This window comes from Ipomoea nil, unplaced genomic scaffold, assembly GCF_001879475.1.
Source record: "Ipomoea nil cultivar Tokyo-kokei standard unplaced genomic scaffold, Asagao_1.1 scaffold1421, whole genome shotgun sequence".
Taxonomy (NCBI): Eukaryota; Viridiplantae; Streptophyta; class Magnoliopsida; order Solanales; family Convolvulaceae; genus Ipomoea; species Ipomoea nil.
In genome coordinates this window covers 6,093,069-6,108,638 of record NW_017617849.1, presented here as the reverse complement: position 1 = coordinate 6,108,638, position 15,570 = coordinate 6,093,069, and the positions used below count along the sequence as shown (strand labels likewise).

Here is a 15,570-nt window from a genome sequence, read left to right as displayed (position 1 = left end):
CGGTCTCCATTACGTACAGTTAACATCAGGGAGCAAGCTTCACCTTCCTACCTCTTGCCTTTTTCTCTTTCATTTTCATTGCCTTGCCTGACTTTTCAAATCCCATAAAATTTAAAGGGTGCTAAAAAAACAAGTCATTTTGGATTTTGCGATCATTATTTGAAAATGTACACTTATACAATCCACTCCGTAATATTCAGGAGACCAGAATTGAGAAGCAAATCGTACTAAAAAAGACTATGTGCAAAGAGTTCGACCGAAAATAGTGTTAAACACTAGTGTGCAACCTTATCAATGGAGGTAGAGTGGCGTGGTGAAACAGTTAAACGCCATCCATCAAGAATTCAAGATCGAAAAGCAAAGTGTGTCATAATGAAGGACATAATCCAAAATTTTCTGCACTAGATTCAGGCCTACCAAAAACCTAAAACCTTGCGGCCCTCAGCGTTCCATGTCATCTTTGCTCTGCTTGTCCGTCCTAGACTCGTTGTCTCACTGCGCACGGCAGTCACGGCTGCAAATGTCAGTTTTACTAATCATATAAATTCTTCATTTTTTAGAGTTTTTTTTTTTTTTTTAAAGTAGAGAAACCAAATCAGAAAACTTGTTTACTATACATTTGAAAGTGGATAATAGAAAAGTGAAGAATTTGAAGTAAATGCAACCAAGAAGTCTAAAACCATCAGCCCATCACCCGCTCCACCATCGAAACCTCCTCTCTGCACTTTCTTCTTCTTCTTCTTATCAACAACATTTACGTACTTTTTTTACACTACATATATCAACAGGAGGATGGGAGCAATGGGATTTAGTACTAGGTCTCTAATCTTGAAACTAAGCCATGGAATCCCTTTTAAGTCATCTTTATGTCTGGATTTGGAGAGATTAATTACTACCTTGAAAAATGCTTATCTTGTTTTCCAGCAGAATTTATAGAATTTCCCTGCAGTAAAAATGAAAACTAAATTAAAAAACTTATAGAATGACTGCGGAATAACAAGCATTAAAACAAGGCATGCATACCATATCTAGCAAGCCATCCTGAATCTCAAAACCACCATGCATGGATGCTGCTGCTCTAAAGCCAAGCTGTCCCTGCAACTGCAAATTAGTGTGAGCTGAGAGTTGCACATAGTTTACAAACTAGGCAATATTGGTTTCTTGAAACTAAAGAAATCCAATACCATTCCTTGAAAGCTTTGGATGGGATAATGACTCAAACGTGTAGCTATTGAATTCAAATTTCCCTGCTACAAAAGGGTAGGAAATTTGCATCACAGATTTTGCATTTAATTGGTCAAGTTATTCGAAAACATTCTATTGTATTTTATGGCTTCAGATGTTTAGCTCAGTGCCATTCATATTATATTGTTTCAAAAGGGGCTATCATAGATTAAGTGCACACCCCAAACATTTTCTCAGCATCAAGCTCCAAATAATGAAAGACTTCATACCAGAATTCCCTGCATGCCCTGATTGTAGTAATAGCCTTCCCGTAGCATAGGCAGAGAAGCCAGTTGCCCCTATAAATAAAAACCACACAAATTCCAAAATGTTAGGCACAGATATCAAAATTTATGAACAAGTATTTTAAAAGGTGTGTGATAAAGATACACAACCAGTCCTTGAATGCTCTGTTGAGTAGAATAGTAGCCATCAGTAACTGGAGTTCTGGAGCCTAACTCCTATGGCAATATATGAAATATCATTAGATTATTCAATTACTCATAAGCAAATATCTGCTTTGCAATATTGTAGTCAGTGTAGGAATGACATACCATCCCTTGCATGTCTAGGAAAGCAACATAGGAACTTTCAAGGGTTTGTTCTCTTGGGTTTGATGACTCCTATAAACATGCCACAACAAAGCAAATGAGTAAACTTCTGCTCAGTAGATGCAAATTTGTACACAGCCACAACAATTGTCATGCAAGAGAAAACACACAGATTAAGTAAATAGTAATGTTTTGTTGGGCATTTAATTTAATTGATTGTTTCTATATTCACCATTTATAAATGTAGTGTTTTTTAGGTTAGTTACAATTTAAAAAGAATGACATTATAATAAATCAAATAAATAACACCATTGAACTTATTATATAAGAACTTCTTTATTCAGACAGAGTAAAAATCTAAAATATGTAACACCTGTTGGTTGCTGTCTTGGACCCCACTAGATATTTCTTCAGTAACAGATTGTACCTATAAAATTGGACAATATCTACCTTCAACACTCAAACAATTAATAAATCCCTTTGAATAACATTCTAGTAGTTTAGCTATTGGACTACCTTGTGCTTCTTAGGCAATTGTTTTTTCTTTAATCGCTTTGCTGTACCACTACCCTGCTTCTCTATGTCAATACACGGAAGATTTTGTGTTGACAATATATTGTTTTCTAAAGAACTTCTAGCAGAGTTATTCTCACCAACACAATGTTCCATTGCTTCTTCTAGCGCATATAGGACAATGTTATAGCTTTCCAAGGATAAAGAACCTGCTTCTCCCAATTTAACAGCGAGTTTACAAAGATCATTAAGTCGTTGAACCCTGTAATGGGGACTGCTAGGTAGTCTAGATGTTGTCTCCCTAATCTTTGCCTCTCTGGTCCACCGTTTCAATACATACTGAGGTGGGATGCTGGACATCCCATATATTTGAAGAACTTTCATTGCATGTCTACAAAGAAAACCTCTATATTCAAATGAATGACATGAACAATAGACATTGGATTGTCTTTCAATCCAAGCTACTATGAACTTCTGCTGCTTTTCAGAATCATCAACCCTGTATAACATTGTTTTTCCATCTTCACCTTCCTTCTGAACATCACAGCTACCCATTCCATGAACCTCAGATTGAAATTTTTTGAACACAGCGTGTGTATAGACAGTAGACATTTGTTTCTCATAAGGGAAGACAGATTTTATTGTAGGTTGCTTATATTTAGTTTCAAAATCTGCCTTGGTTTCCTCTTCATAACAGTCATGCAAAAATGTTTTGTAATGATCAATGAACTCCTTGAATGTAGTTTCCTTGTGAATATAGTTGTCAAAGAAAGAGGAAATACCTTCAGAGCGCTCAACTGTGCAGAGTCCTCCTAGAAAAGTACCCCTCATGTAAGCTGGAACCCATTTTTTACGGCTTTCAAATAGAAACCCCATGCATTCCTCTCCCCTGAGTTCAAATGCATCAACAATCTTGTCCGACCATCTCTTTTCAAAACATTCCTCTGACCATGGTTGATATACACATTTGTTAAACTTCCTTAGAAAAACTTCAAAATTATGCATTTTATGACTTAGGTGATGTGAAATTTTCTCCATTACATGCCACAAACAAAAACAATGGCGTGCATTTGGAAAGACATCATCTATAGCCTCTTGTAGGGAGTTGTTGTCATTGGTGATGACTACTTTAGGACTTTGGCCACCCACTGCTCTAAGCCACGTGCGCATTAACCAAATGTAATTTGATGAAGTCTCATCCCCAATCAAACCACATCCGAGCAACAATAATTGGAAGTTATGATTAACCCCAACAATAGGTAAAAGCGGTACCTTGTACTTCTTTCTAATATATGTAGTGTCAAAGAAAATTACATCAGAAAAATACCCATAATCATGCCTGCCTTTTGCATCAACCCAACATACATTTCTCATACGTCTTTCCTTGTCAAAGTCTACAGCATAGTAGAATCCTGGAGTCTCCCCTTGCATAAGCATGAAACTATCAAGCATTGCCTGTATGTCCTCTCCATCCAACGCCAACTGCAATGCTTTCTTCTGGTGCTGTGCATTGATGGACTGCTTGATCCTTCCCCTGATAGCATAATAGAAATCATCAGGGCAAATTTCATGATTATGCTCCTTTACAAAACTGTATATATGCCATTTCCCATCCTGCTTTCTCTTTATATGCATACCTGCCTTGCAATCTGTCTTAGGACATGACCGTGAGTTTACCGCCTTATCTGAGTCACGTTTAGTCCCAAACCTAGAACACACAATCTTCACATCAATGAATTTCCCAGACTTTTTTGACCGGCGACTGGCTTTTATCGTAATACCAAATCCCACTGACCTTGCATATTCCCTGTAGAATGAATATGCTGCCTCCTTCGTTTCAAATTCCAGATCCTTCCGAGGCTCATAACTAATCATACCCTTACCTGCAAGGCTAATACTATCGCCATCCATAAAATCTCCAACCCCATCAACATTTTCACCCTCTTCAAGAACTGCATTTGCATCAGTAGTAGCAGTTACAGAGTCTAGCTTTTCATCTACCCGTGAAGGCAGCTCAAGATCAATTTCCATAGAGAGAACAATTCCTCACCTTGTATAAACTGTCTTGAAATCATGTCATATAATAAAGTTGAAATCAGAATATCAGATCATTGTAAGCAACAGCTGGGGAAAAATGACTTCAACTGAATAGTGTTTGAATTTATAACCACAAGTCATTCCCTATACAAATTAAGAACTTATATATATCACAAAGCAAGCAATTAACAGGTTTGCTTTAAAAACCTTTGTTCATTTCCGCTAAACGCTTGAGGTTTCTTAGCTCAATCCAAAATAAGTACCAGTTATAGCATTAATTAGACTATACTAACCCTTTTTTGGGGTAGATAAGCGCAAAACGGCAGTTACTGCTACAAGTTAATATCGGAAAGATAAATTCATCAGTAATCGTAAACGAAATTGTTGTGCATTCAGAGATAACAACAGAGGAAACGGAAAAACAACGGAGAACACCTTCTAAAAATCAAACTGTAGCTCTTCGTTAACCAGTACTCTGAAAATGTATACTCCGTGGTGAGAGAGTGGGAGAAAATGCGTACCTCGTGATCGCTGTCTCTTTGAAGTGATTCGCAGGCAGATTTTCGAGCCCTACAATTTTGTAGTGTTTCAGACCTTCAGTCCAATGGAAGATGATTTCATCATCCGCTAATCTGCTTCCTTCCCCCTCTCTCTCTCTTCTTTTTATTTATTTATAATTTATACTCCATATTTTTTTAAGAGTTAATTGCACTGTAGGTCCCTTATTTTTTGTGATAATTTTAAATTTAGTCTATATTATCGTTTTTATCATTTAACATCTCAAATTATTATTTTTTGAATATTTTTGTAGTCTTTCTCGTGATTTTTCCTATTTTTAGTAAGGGTAATTTTGTCTTTTCATATCTTTCTTTTGTTATTTTTTTGGTTTCAATCGATTTAATTGGTTTAGAACTTTAGGTAACCTCTGATTTTTAATAATCATAGTTTTCAATCGGTTTTAGTAAAGTCTTAAACCAATCCCGTTACAATTTTTTTAACACTTGTATTTATGTGTATTTTGTTAAGAATTTCTGTGTATTATGTTAAGAGTTTATGTGTATTATGTTAAGAGTTGATATGTATTATGTTAAAAGTTTATGCGTATTATGTATTACGTTAAGAGTTTATGCGTATTATGTATTATGTTAGGAGTTTATGTGTATTCTACTATACAATTATGTACCTTGGAAATATAATTTTTTTTTCTTTTACTTTTAAAAATTAACTAGAAAATGAAGTCGTTTTGGTCGAGGCACACAATGGATTATGCGTCCTTGTGCGCTATATAATTTGAAGAGTCAATTCTTGTACTAAAAATCCGATTTTCTTTCAACCTCTGTGTCAAGTTCTTTTGTCTATTTGCCCTTTAATTTGTTTGTTTCTTCTTCCTTCATTAAATTCTCCCGTTTCCCTTTGGCCTTTTCGCTCTTAAGTTGGAGCAATCTCTCTGACGCAGGCAAGGACCTTCATTCTGCAGGATTAATTGGAAGCCTCTCAGGCATGCCTTGGAGCCTCATCATTCAATTGTGATGAAGACCTCATCACCTTTGGTTCTTCCTGGACACAAAGAAAGACCGCATCAAAATCTAGAAATTTGTATGATTATTACAACATTTTGCAGTTTGTCTTCAACATGACAAGTAGGATGGAGTAATAGTTTAAAATGAGATAAGTATCACATTTTAAAACTAACATACCTTTCTTTTTTTGGTTGGACTACTTCTCTTCTTATTTGTCTTACTCGTTTGGTTATCTCCTTCTACAAACAGATCACCAGGAGTGGATGAAGTCAAAGTACCAACAGGGTTAATCTTATTTGAACTCTCAAGATTCACACAATTCCCATAAGCTTCATGAAGTGCATGTAAAGCAGATGTATAGCGCTCTTGAGATAATGATCCTTCTTCACTCAATCTCATTGCTCTTTGGCATAGATCATTGTATCTTTGAACTCTACACTTCTTTTCTCCAGATGCAGCTAGCGGAGGATACCTTGTAGTATCAGAATCTGCCTTCGCTTCCTCTTTGTACCTATCTTGTAGAATCACTCCATACTGTTTCACAAACTCTTGCAGTGTGGTCTCCTTATTCACATATTTGTCGAAGAAAGAGTTCACACTTTCACCTAAAAATGCAGCATTATTGCTCCTCATAAGTGTAGGTACCCATTTTCTGCGCTCTTCATACAATGACCATAACAATTCGTTTTCTCTGAGTTCAAATGTATTGACAAGATTTTGCCACCTCTCTTCAAACTCCTCGTCGGTCCATGGCCCGAAAATGCACTCTTCAAACTTCACCATAAATTCCTCCTCATTCTGCTTCATCACAACATTTTTCAGACTCTCTGAGACCTTTCCAAGACAAAAGAAATGAAGGGATGATGGGAAAATTTCTGAGATAACTGATGTCATAACGTGTTCGTGGTCAGTGACTATGGCTTTCGGAGCTCGACCACCCATTGCTCTCAGCCATGTCCGCATTACCCAAGAAAGTGTTGCAGAGCTTTCATCAGATAGCAATGCAGTTCCAAGTAACACGAACTGATAGTTACGATTCACCCCAATAAATAGAGCTAAAGGAATTTTATACTTGTTTCTGACATATGTAGCATCAAATGACACAACATCACTAAAACGTGCGTAATCATGTCTACTTTTGGCATCAACCCATAAAAAGTTTTTCAGTCGATGATCTTCACTTACGTCGACTGCATAAAAGAAGTTGGAATTCATACTTTGCATCTGAATAAAGAATTCCAGTAAAATATTTGCCTCCCCTGCATCCATAGCCAAATTCTGGGCTCTCTCAAAGGAACTTTTGGAGTCACTTTTTGTGCCAACAACATTTTTGAATTCAGCTAATTGCCTTGCCATTGCAGCATACATCCTCTTTGTCTGTTCAGTGACAGCTTGGGGAAGTGAAAGCTCATGGTTATGCTCTTTCTCAAATCTGTGTATAATCCATCTCCCATCAGATCTTCGCTTAACATGCATACTCGCTTTGCAATCTGTCTTTTCACACACTCTTCTACCTCCACCATTTTCTGGATCCTGACTACTACGGGGGCGGTTTGCAGATTTATCATTTCCTCGCTTTGTTCCATACCTAGAACACGCAAATTTAGCATCGATGAACTCCCTCGAGGACTTTGAACGGCGGCTGTTCTGTATTGCCGTTTGAAACCCCATTGACCTCGCATATTCTTGATAGAAGAGTAATGCTTCCCCATGTGATTCGAACTCCATACCATCTAGTGGCTCGAGGTTTACATCGTCTTTAAACTCCCCCAAATCAGATTGATCTGGAGAATACAAGTCACCCCCATCTTCACCATTTATATTCTCCTCAAAATCCACCAAATCTCCTCCCAGTTCATCAGCACCGTGGTCAGGCCTCTCTTCATTGTTAACCAAATTAACAACACCATTTGTTTTTTTGTCCTCTTTATCCATGATAAGTTCTAAGTTCTATCTACTCTGCGAACTCTGAACTGAAATTTAAAATTAAAAAAAAAAAAAAAAAAAAAAAAAGGCAAAAACATGTCAGATCACTTGCAGGTTCTTATAACAAACACATTTAGCATCATCCAATTCTGGATTAAACATTTGAGCATACCACTTAACATTCAGACTTCAAGCATTTGCAAACAAATGATTAGATTACATATCACGAAATAATTCTCACAAGTCATATACTAGAATTACGAACTTCCTTTACTTATGAAACACGGTCACACGGACAAGGGATGGAATTGAACATCAAAGAGCACGATATAATGATGATCACAGATAGACGAGAATGGAGAGAGAGAGAAATTTTGACAGAGAAGAAGAAAAAATTGGAGAAGGAGCAGAGGGGAGTGAGAAACCTGTGTGACAAAAAAATTTGTATTTCTGTTGTGAGCGCGCTCACTGGATCTGCTGCGGCTGGAACTTCACGCGGCGGTCTCTTGCGAGTGGGCTGCCTTTTCCCTCCCAAATCCCAATTCCCCTTGCTAGTTGCTACTTTGAAGGGTAGATTTGATTTACAAAGTAATTGATACTCATCATGCGTAAAACGTGGTTGTTCCTGCCATCATTTTTCCTCTTTTGTTGTTTCTACTAGATTTCCTCTTCTTTCTTTCTTTTTTTTTTTTTTTTTTTTGGGGGGAGGGGGGAGAGGGTTTGATTTTTTAGAGATTTCGAATTTGGAGAGAAAAAATGGAGAAAATGAGAAAACGATGGCGAAAGGGTTGAGGGAGAGAGTAATTTATTTTCGGGAGAGACAACTCTCTTTGGAAAATGCGAGAAAGAGTTGGGGGAAAGAGAAATTTATTTTTTGAAGAGACGGTTTTCTTCCGAAGATGTGAGAAAGGGTTTGGGGGAGAGAGAAATTTATTTTCCGGAGAGACGGCGGAAGATGTGGGAAAGGGTTGGGGAAGAGGAAATTTTATTTTTCGGAGAAACGGTTCTCTTCAGAATATGGGAGAAATGGCTGGGGAGGGGAATATTTATTTACTAAAAAGACGGTTCTCTTCGGATAATAAATGCCCTAGGTGCATGGCACGTGCCACCACTAGCGTGTTTGCTTGCCTGCACGTGTCGGTTAGGTGTGTGACAGTTGTCCTCCATCAATAATGTATTCATTTTTAATATTATTTCTTCCTTTTTAACCCTCAACAATTACTTTTTATTTAACTAAGCTAGTAAATTACACGTAAGATGCACGGATAAATTTTTTTATTATATACTAGTATTTGCACCCGTGCGATGCACAGAATTGATTTGTTGTAATATATTAAGAATATATGAATCGATATATAATTATTTAAATTAGAACATCAAATATTATATAGTGCAATTAAATATATGGTTTGGATCGTTTATATATTTTGATGGTATCATTGCTTGAATTTGTGCAAATAATTGCTCAAATTAATAGCTAATGTCTAGATGTACGCATACGGTGCTATAACTTTGAAGATTTTATTTATCATTGTTTAGAATTTTCATAAATTAGTAAAATGTGCTCGTTCTCTAACAACTCAGTTATAGAAATGAATTGGTATCCTTATTCATTTGTATGGAAGATATATTTTTTTGTCCAGATATATAACAATTTTTTCATTAAAAAAAAAACTTAATATCACCGATTATATTTACACATTATTGAAACCTCTTTGTAGACGACATTGGTAGTGACAACACAATCCTATTCATCTTCGTCTAGAGCTAACACCTTCAATCCATCAGGACGGATTACTTGGATTAAAATATATAATGGTAGAATATTACTCGATTAGTTATCCTTTTATATTTTCAATCAATTAGTGATATCGGATTCATTTTCAGCCAATTATTCTTTTTTATTTTCAGTCAATTAATCAATTAGAATATCAAATGTAGTGATATTTTTACCTAATTTTCGTTCCATTTTTAATTGATGATGTAGAATTGTAGATATTATTATTAAAATATTTGCGTTTCATTTTTAATTCACCTTTACTATTGTTTAAAATATGCATTTACTATTGATAATGTAGAATATTATTATTGAAATATTTTTCTCCAATTTTTAATTTTCATTCCATTTTTAATTAAAATGCAATGATCTGGTCATTTTTTTAGTCAATTATGGAGCATTTTTTTATTTGCAGTCAATTATTAATATTCATTTCCTTTTAAAATTTTCAGTCAATTAGTAATATTAGATTTATTTTCAGTCAATTATTTTTTTTATTTTCAGTCAATTAGAATATAGATGTATTAATATTTTTACCTAATTTCCGTTACATTTAAATTTGATGATGTAGAATATTATTAATGAAATATTTTCGTTCCATTTTTAATTTACATTTACTATTTTTAAAAATATGCATTTACTCCTTCATGATGTGAAATATTATTATTGAAATATTTTCTTTCTATTTTTAATATTCATTTACTTCTAAACAAAAAAAAAAAAAAAAAAAAAAAAAAAAAAAAAACTTTGGACTTCTCACTCCTTGCCCACATTGATGGCAAGCAATTATGTTTGTAAACATTTTCAAGAGCTCATTTTTCCAAACATTTTCAATATGAGATTAAAATGATCCCACATCATTCTTCTTATTTTTCTAATTTTAATTTTATTTTGTATATCGTTTTGTTTGGATGATTATATGATGATGATTATTATTATTATTATTATTGACAATTTTAAAAAATTGAGATTGAAAAATTCACCAAAATTTTAACAAATTCGTCATTTTAACAATTTATCTTTAATCAAAACACCAAAAATATTATTTAATAACTTAATAATTTGCTCTAAACTGCTAAAAACTAAAACAATACATACATTTTGGGTTAATCTTTCCCAACCCACTAATAATTAATAAATAATAAATAATGAATAAATAAATAAAAACTAAAATAAGAAGACAAATCTAAGGTTTCTTAAATAAGAACCTTTTAATTTCTCAATACTTGCGACATTGATGGACAAACAATTATGTTTGTACCTCTTATATAGAGGAGTTCAAGAGCTTATCTTTTCAAACATTTTCAATGTGAGATCAAAATAATCTCATATCATTTACAAAGGGACGGGCTCCCCTTTGTCTTTTTTTTTTTTTTTTTTTTTTTTTTTTGTTAATTTTAATTTTATTTGGGTTATTATTATTATTATTATTATTATTATTATTATTATTATTGTTGTTGTTGTTGTTGTTGTTGTTGTCGTCGTCGTGTTGTTGTAATTTGATTATTTGGCAAATTCGACAAAATTTTAACAAATTCAAATGTTTAACATTTTATATTTAATCAAAACACCAAACATATTATTTAATAACTTAGCAATTTGCTCCAAACTGCTAAAAACTAAACCAATACATCTACATTTTGGGTTAATCTTTCCCAAACCCCTAATAATTTTTTTTTTTTAAAAAAAAAACTAAAATAAGAAGCCACTAAGATAAGGTTTATTAAATAATAGTCTTTTGACTCGTTGGGCTTCAATAGGTGAACATATATTATATGTAACAGGTCAATCGAATAGTTATGTTGTGGAACCGTGTCCACCTTGCAAGGTGGACACAATTCTATGTTAATAATTACTGAATTATATGTTCATAATTATAAAGCTATATATTCATAATCTTTGAACTTCATATTCATAATTATTGAATTCTATATTCACAATTACAAAACTATATGTTCATAATTACTTAATTATATGTTCATAATTATAAAGTTATATATTCATAATTTTTGAACTTCATATTCACAATTATTGAATCTCTATATTCATAATTACATAACTATATGTTCATAATTCATAATTATAGAACTATATATTCATAATTATGAACAATTTTGGAACCGTGTCTACCATGCAAGGTGGACATAGTTTCACATCATAATTTGTCGGGTCAATAGTACTCAAAAATAAAACATGAGCATTTGGACTCCTCAATACTTGCCCACATTGATGGTCAAACAATTATGTTTGTAAGAGGAGCTCAAGAATTCCTCTTTCCAAACATTTTCAATGTGGGATGAGGAGCTCAAGAACTCATCTTTCCAAACATTTTCAATGTGGGATCAAAATGATCTAGCATTATTTACAAATGGAGCCCGTGGATCCCTTTTGTCTTCTTTTTATTATTTTTAATTTTAAATTTAATTTTATTTTGTATATTATTTTGTTTGGATTATTATTATTATTATTATTATTATTATTATTATTATTATTATTATTATTATTATTATTATTATTATTATTATTATTTGTAATTTGATTATTGATAAATTCGCCAAAATTATAATAAATTCGTCATTTTAACATTTTAACTTTAATCAAAACATCAAAATATCAAAATCAAAATATATTATATAATAACTCAATAATTTGCTCCAAACAGCTAAAAACTAATACAACACATACATTTTGGGTTAATCTTCCACAACCCCTACTAATAATAAATAAATAAAAACTAAAATAAGAAGACAAAGTTAAAGCTTCTTAAATAAGAACCTTTTGACTTCTCAATACTTGACCACATTGATGGGCAAGCAATTATGTTTATAAGAGTCTCATTGTTCCTCTTATATAGATGAGCTCTCTCTTTTCAAACATTTTAAATGTGGGATCAAAATGATCCCACATCATTTACAAAGGGTGCCGGTGGCTCGCCTTTGTCTTCTTTTTTTTTTTGGTTAATTTTAATTTTATTTTGTATATAGTTTTTTTTTGGATTATTATTATTATTATTGTTGTTGTTGTTGTTGTTGTTGTTGTTGTAATCTGATTATTTGGCAAATTCGTCAAAATTTTAATAAATTCGTCTGTTTAACATTTTATATTTAATCAAAACACCAAAAATATTATTTAATAACTTAGCAATTTGCTCCAAACTGCTAAAAACTAAAACAACTCATATACATTTTGGGTTAATCTTTCTCAAACCCCCTAATAAATTTAAAAAAAATTAAAAAAAAAACTAAAATAAGAAGCCATTAAGATAAGATTTCTTAAATAAGAACCTTTTGACACGTTGGGTTTCAATAGGTTGAGGAAGTTTACATGTTACAGGGTCAATCGAATAGTTATGTTGTGGAACCGTGTCCACCTTGCAAGGTGGACACAGTTCTATGTTTATAATTACTAAACTATATGTTCATTATTATAAAGCTATATATTCATAATTTTTGAACTTCATATTCATAAGTACGTATTGAACTCTATATTTATAATTACAGAACTCTAAATTCATAGTTACTGAACTATATATTCATAATTATAAAGATATATATGCATAATTTTTAACTTCATATTCACAATTATTGAATCTCTATATTCATGATTACATAACTATATGTTCATAATTATGTTCACAACACTATGTTCATAATTATAGAACTATATGTTCATAATTTTTTGAATTATATATTAATAATTATGAACAATTTTTGAACTGTGTCTACATTTCAAGGTGGACACATATCCACAGCATAATTTGTCAGGTTAATAGTACTAAAATAAAAAAAAATAAAAAAATAAAAATAAAAAAGTCTTTGGACTTCTCATACTTGCCCATATTGATGGGCAAGCAATTATATGTTTGTAAATGCCCCTCTTATATAGAGGAGTTTAAGAGCTCATCTTTCCAAACATTTTTAATGTGAAATCAAAATGATCCCACATCATTTACAAAGGGAAGCCACATTTGTCTTCTTCCATTTTTTTTTAATTTTAAATTTATTTTGTATATAGTTTTGTTTGGATTATTAAATTTGTTGTTATTGTTATTGTTATTGTTATTGTTATTATTTTAATTTTATTTTTATTTTTTTATTATTACATTATTACATAGGATTTTTATGTAAATTCTAAAATTTGTATGAATAAATTTAAACTCTAATCCGACGCATTTCCTTATATGATTGTATAATTCATTTTATATACACATAATATTTATTAAAATGAAAATAGGAAAATTCTATAATATAATTTCATTAATTATAATTTATATTGATAGATTTATAATTAAAAAATTACATTTAAAAATTTAAAAAGTTGCATTTAAATTTTGCATGATTATTATAGTGCATAAGTGTATGTATGATTAGAAATATTCATGTTTTGTTAATTTAATAATTTCATTTCTTTAATTATATTTCATATTTTATTAATTGTAATTTAACTAAATTGTCACAAATATTTCTAGGGAAGAAATCTTATATTTCTCAATTTCTTTAATTATATTAATTATAATTACCAAATATTGTGACAATTACCATAATAATTTCATTAATTATATTACTTATATTAATTATAATATTTGTAATAATCTCTTCCAAAATTTAAATACATTACCATAATAATCACACAAAATAATGAAAAAAAAAATTATCAAAATAATTATCTTTAATAAAAATAAGGAAATTATATTAAAAATTAATTATATATTAAGATAAGTATAATTTTTTTCATGCCAATATATTATACATTAAGTATAAAAATATATATGTATATAAATTACCATAATAATTACACCGAAAAAGGTAACAATATATAATTATTAGGTAATAATATTAATAATTAATTATTAAGGTAAGTATAACTTATTTTGTACTAATAATATTATCCATTATATATATATATATATATATATATATACTTTTAATTTTATATTGATAACCACAGTCTATGTATATACTTTAAGAAAATATTCATTATTAAAGATTAAAGATGAGATATAATTTAAAAAGTAAGTTATTTATTAGATTACCTAATATAATTGTCTTACTAATTGATTCAATGCTACTATGTATAATTCATATATTTGAAAACTTTTTAAATCGAAATATCCATTAATTGCCTTAATAATTAAAATAATTGTTAGTCAATCAATATTCAATAGTACTAAAAGTATTATTTGAATTTTTATACATAAGATATAATATTATTAAATCGAAATAATTAAAAATAATGTGTCCATATTACAAAAAATTTTATAATAGTAATTTTTATTGCATAATAGAATTTGACAATTATTAAACATTGTTTATGGTAATTATTGTATGACTTTTAATACTAAAATTATTAGGTAGAATTTTTATAATTAAGGTATAATATTCTTAAGGTAAAATATTGCTTATATATGGTTTACCCGTATTAACCATCACTATATTAAATTAATAAATAATTCTTTTAATATAATATATTATTAAATCTAAACATATGATTAATATTTATTCAATATTATTACGGAAGTATTACAATTATAAATTTTACTCTGTATTAAATTTTAAATGGCTTAGCATATCGAAGCAAACATGGTAAGTCAATAACATTATTTTACATTAGTAAAGTGATTTTATATCAAGGAATGTCAGATGAAGAATAAAATCAAAATAATACTCAATTGAAAAAAAAGTCACAGTACTTAATCATTTTTTTTCTAAAAAAAAAAAATTTAAATGGCAAGAAGAACGTCTTGAAGGGAAAGACAAACTACTCTCTTATTACAAAAAATGTACACTTTAAAAACGGAGAAATTGAATCGAAACAAAGTCCAATGCTTTGATATATTGACAACTAAAAAATGCTTTTAATTTCATTTTGGTTTTTATTGTATTCTTTGTATGGTTCCCTCTATAAGTCTATATATATTTACATATACACATAACTCGTCCCTCTATCACAAAACTTTATCATCTTGATGAGCAAGGAACTCTTTTGCTTCCCGATCAATCTTTCTAGATCTGTATCTTCTCCA

At 30.9% G+C, this 15,570-nt stretch overlaps 2 protein-coding genes across 12 annotated transcripts; both read right to left on the bottom strand.

Annotated features, from left to right (window-relative positions):
* Positions 1-210: 210 nt before the first annotated feature.
* LOC109188396 (protein FAR1-RELATED SEQUENCE 2-like) lies at positions 211-4,977 on the bottom strand. 11 transcript variants are annotated; one of them, XM_019339057.1, is made up of 11 exons: positions 4,847-4,977; positions 4,084-4,352; positions 2,292-3,996; positions 2,149-2,202; positions 1,779-1,847; positions 1,620-1,685; positions 1,455-1,523; positions 1,185-1,250; positions 1,024-1,101; positions 897-943; positions 211-514 (listed from the first exon to the last, which is right to left on the bottom strand). In XM_019339057.1, exons 2-11 carry the CDS (start codon positions 4,317-4,319, stop codon positions 493-495), a joined length of 2,412 nt encoding a protein of 803 aa, XP_019194602.1. In that variant the 5' UTR covers positions 4,320-4,352; positions 4,847-4,977; the 3' UTR covers positions 211-492. The 11 variants fall into 11 exon arrangements, 10 of the variants coding, with proteins under 10 accessions (XP_019194602.1, XP_019194594.1, XP_019194593.1 ...); XR_002055400.1 differs by having other exon boundaries at positions 618-943; positions 2,292-4,352; XM_019339049.1 differs by having other exon boundaries at positions 2,292-4,412.
* An 842-nt stretch (positions 4,978-5,819) lies between these two features.
* LOC109187421 (protein FAR-RED ELONGATED HYPOCOTYL 3-like) lies at positions 5,820-7,780 on the bottom strand. Its single transcript, XM_019337607.1, has 2 exons — positions 6,023-7,780; positions 5,820-5,882 (listed from the first exon to the last, which is right to left on the bottom strand). Exons 1-2 carry the CDS (start codon positions 7,778-7,780, stop codon positions 5,820-5,822), a joined length of 1,821 nt encoding a protein of 606 aa, XP_019193152.1.
* Between the last annotated feature and the right edge of the window lie 7,790 nt (positions 7,781-15,570).